This window comes from Myotis brandtii, unplaced genomic scaffold (genome assembly GCF_000412655.1).
Source record: "Myotis brandtii unplaced genomic scaffold, ASM41265v1 scaffold916, whole genome shotgun sequence".
Lineage (NCBI taxonomy): Eukaryota > Metazoa > Chordata > Mammalia > Chiroptera > Vespertilionidae > Myotis > Myotis brandtii.
The window spans coordinates 115,235-116,415 of record NW_005371774.1 but is presented as its reverse complement, the minus strand read 5'-3'; the positions used below and the strand labels follow the sequence as shown (position 1 = coordinate 116,415).

The 1,181-nt window shown below is 54.1% G+C and overlaps 1 protein-coding gene across 6 annotated transcripts in view; it reads right to left on the bottom strand.

Annotated features, from left to right (window-relative positions):
* IMMT (inner membrane protein, mitochondrial) overlaps nucleotides 1-1,175 on the bottom strand; it is a 50,500-nt gene extending 49,325 nt beyond the window's left edge. For all 6 annotated transcript variants that reach the window (XM_005885633.2, XM_014532861.1, XM_005885634.2 and 3 more), the window contains exon 1: nucleotides 1,039-1,175. In XM_005885633.2, the coding sequence (XP_005885695.1) occupies nucleotides 1,039-1,083 (45 nt within the window). In that variant the 5' untranslated portion in view covers nucleotides 1,084-1,175. The remainder of the gene's footprint in view (nucleotides 1-1,038) is intronic.
* Nucleotides 1,176-1,181: the final 6 nt, after the last annotated feature.

The following is a 1,181-nucleotide window of genomic DNA, read 5'->3' as shown; positions in this document are numbered from 1 at the left end:
AGGGAGGGAGGGAGGGAGGAAGGAAGGAAGGAAGGAAGGAAGGAAGAAAGAAAGAAAGGAAACTAATACAGACACCATTTCCCTATGGAAGAGGCTGCTTCTCCTACCCTAACAACGAATGGGGAGATAAGCAAACTTGGGGGGATAAAGTTTGGCTTCTACGGATGTTATTCCATTACTGCTTGAATCACAGTGCCTGTTTTGCAATACAACATTTTGCCAAAATATCAGTATTCTGAAAATTGTACTCAATGGAAATAGGTTTACTTTTTAATTTTAGAAAGTTACTTTGATAATTATGACGAAATAAAAGTAACTGTGTATCTAGGCTCCTTGGATGTCTGCCAAAGTAGTCCCAGCACCTGCGAGACTCAGAACCCAGGCTAATCTCAGAAATGAGCACAAGGTCATGACTCCTGTCCTTCCTCAAGTACCAAGAGTTTGAACTCCACAAACTACATTCTTTTCTTTTTGTTTAGGCTTAAGACTAGCTCAGAGGTGTTCTCAAATTCGAGAAGTCCTTCCCGAATAATGACGACCTTGTCCCCGAAAACGCGGACTCTTAACAGTGCAAGCACACCTCCTTATTTAAAACTGCAACAAGCCAAGGCTCGGCTCTGCATTGCCTGCTGGGAACTGTAGTTCTCCCCCTCGACCTTCACCCACTGGCTGCGCGAAACCACCCCACGCACAACCGGCGACCCGGGCGCCGGGAGCCACGATTGGCCCCTGAATGGGGCAGCGAGGGGCTGATTGGACGACACGTCCCCGAAGCCGAGCCTCCCGCCCTGCGCCCGCCTCCCAGCCACCTTCTCTTTTCCACACCCCATCCGGCTTCAGCAATAACTCTTAAGGCATCCCTCCCAGCGAACTTCCGAGTTAACCGCCGGACGGGCCCGCCTAAGACTCCCGCGATGAGGGCGGCCCCGAGACACGCCTCAGTCCCGGGGCCGAGGCAGAGCGAAAGCCGCCCCCATTTTCCGTTGTCTGCCCTTAGTCAGCTTCATCACGCGCTCCCTCCCGCGCCCTCGCGCTCACCTGGGCGGCGGAGGTCACGCCAGATAAATGACAGACCCGCAGCATCTCGGACAGGTGGACAGCGCGGCTAGTATACGCTGGAGCTGCGGGAGCGGCGCGAGTAGGAGAGGGCCGGCGTGCGTGCGTGTGTGCGTGCGTCCGCG